General features: G+C 40.0%; 1 protein-coding gene across 1 annotated transcript in view; it reads right to left on the bottom strand.

Moving 5' to 3' along the window:
• LOC119577707 (extensin-like) overlaps positions 1-2,050 on the bottom strand; it is a 49,530-nt gene that overhangs the window by 25,853 nt on the left and 21,627 nt on the right. Inside the window, exon 3 of the mRNA XM_037925261.1 lies at positions 368-571. Within this exon, the coding sequence (XP_037781189.1) occupies positions 368-571 (204 nt within the window). The remainder of the gene's footprint in view (positions 1-367; positions 572-2,050) is intronic.

Raw genomic sequence — 2,050 nt, 5'->3', positions numbered from 1 at the left:
AAAAATTTTTATATATATATATTTTTTTTTTTTTTTAAATATATAATATATATTTTATATATATATATATATATATAATATATTTTATAATATTTTAACACACACCCCACCCCACAGAAACGAGGAATTACATGTATACATAAAGTTAGGGAAATGAGGTTTGTATAACAGCTTATATAATAAAATAAATATATTATATAAATTTATGATCATCTTTTAATATTATTGCTAATATACACAGAAACGAGATTACATGTTCCATAAATTAAGAAAAATAGGTCAAACAGGTGTAAACAAAGTACGAGGCCAGTTTTTCTTTTTATAGCAAGTCATTTAGTTGGCGTTGCTCAACTGAACAATTGCTAACGGTCATAAGGTTTATTGTTCAAAAAGCTTATTTTTTCTTTTATAGCAAAGGTTGACAAAGATCGATTTGCTACGTGAGCATGCTTAACGAGCTGCTCTTCGTTCAAAAGGCTGAATACTTCTTCCTGCGAAATGAGAGGAAATTGAAGAGTGGTCCCATGCCATTTAGAGCTGGCGATGAGCATGGGAATCTTCGAGATCATTCCTGCAAGATTGAGGATGTGAAAAAGGGTTTTTTCCTTCTTAATAAAAGAAATGTACAACAGAGATTACTTCGAAGACAGTCGTAATAGAAACTATCATCATACTCCTTTAACAACAACAAACACACACACACACACAACACACACACACACAACACCACCACACACACACACACACAACACCACAAAACACACAATACACACCACACCACACACACAACACACACACATCACCACACGCCGCGTTTACACGCACCGTCCTGGAGAGTTCACTGCGTTTACACAGCCGCCTTATTTTATTGTTTTAAGTTTTTTTTTTTTGTTGTTATTTTTTAATTTTTTACCTTTGTCAACATAATATATGTTTAAACCTTTCCTTGATGAAATATAATCTCTGTATCCTTTACCTGCTATCTAAGACTCTCGATCGTCCATTTTTTTTTCCTACTTTTGTTTGTTTGTCTTTTCCTCAATTTTGTTTGTTTGTTTTTCCCTCAATTCTGTTTGTTTTCCCTTAATTCTGTTTGTTTTTTTCTTGATTCTGTTTGTTTGTTTTCCCCTAATTCTGTTTGTTTGTTTTTCCCTTAATTCTATTTGTTTTTCTCTCAGTTCCCTTTGTTCGTCTTTTCCTCGTATTTTTCTCTCATTTCTTGTTAGAACGTAAACGACTTGGCTTCACTGCTTTTTAATGTAAGAGAAATTAAAGAGAAATGCTTCAGAGTAAACTGAGTCATAATTAATTCGTCATAACGTTCTCACTCGCCCGCTCTCCTTCCGTCCTTTCTCCTCCCCTCCTCCTTCATTTCTTCTCTTTTCTCTTTTCCTCCCCTTCTCCTTCATTTATTTTCTTCCCCTTCTCCTCTCTCTTCTCCTCTCTCTCCTCCCCCCCCTCTTCCTTCACTTCTTCTCTACCCCTTTCTCTTTCTGTCTCCCTTTCTCCTCTTCTTGTCTCTTCCTCTCCCTCCCTTCTCCCTTTTTCTTTTTATCCGATCCCATTCTATCTCTCTCTCTCTCTTTCTCTTTCTTCTCTTCTCTCTCTCTCTTTCTTCTCTTCTCTCTCTCTCCTCTCTTCTCTTTCCTACTTTTCTCCCTATCTTGCTTCCCACTCTCTCTGCGCCTTCTTCTCCTTCTTCCCTCCTCCCTCCGTCCTCTCTCCCTCCTCTCCCTCTTCTCTCTCCCTCCTCTCTCTCTCTCTCTCTTCCCTCTCCCCCCATTTCTCTCCCTCCCCTCCCTCCCCTCCATCCCCCTCGCCTCCCCTCCTCGTCCTCCCCCCTTCCCCGGCGCGTTCACCTTATCTTTAGGGGAATTTCAACGCGTCAGTAAGTAATTAGGAGCACGGAGGGGGGCTGGAGAGATGGAGGGGGTGGGGGGAGGAGGAGGGAGAGGGAAGGAGGGAGGGAGAGAGGTGGTAGACGGAGGAAGGAGGGGGGAGAAGGGAGGAGGGAGGTAGGGGAGGAGGGGAAAGATGGTTAGAAAGATGA

The sequence above is a fragment of the Penaeus monodon genome, chromosome 10, assembly GCF_015228065.2.
Source record: "Penaeus monodon isolate SGIC_2016 chromosome 10, NSTDA_Pmon_1, whole genome shotgun sequence".
In the NCBI taxonomy this organism is placed as follows: domain Eukaryota; kingdom Metazoa; phylum Arthropoda; class Malacostraca; order Decapoda; family Penaeidae; genus Penaeus; species Penaeus monodon.
This window is presented reverse-complemented; position numbering and strand designations above follow the sequence as displayed.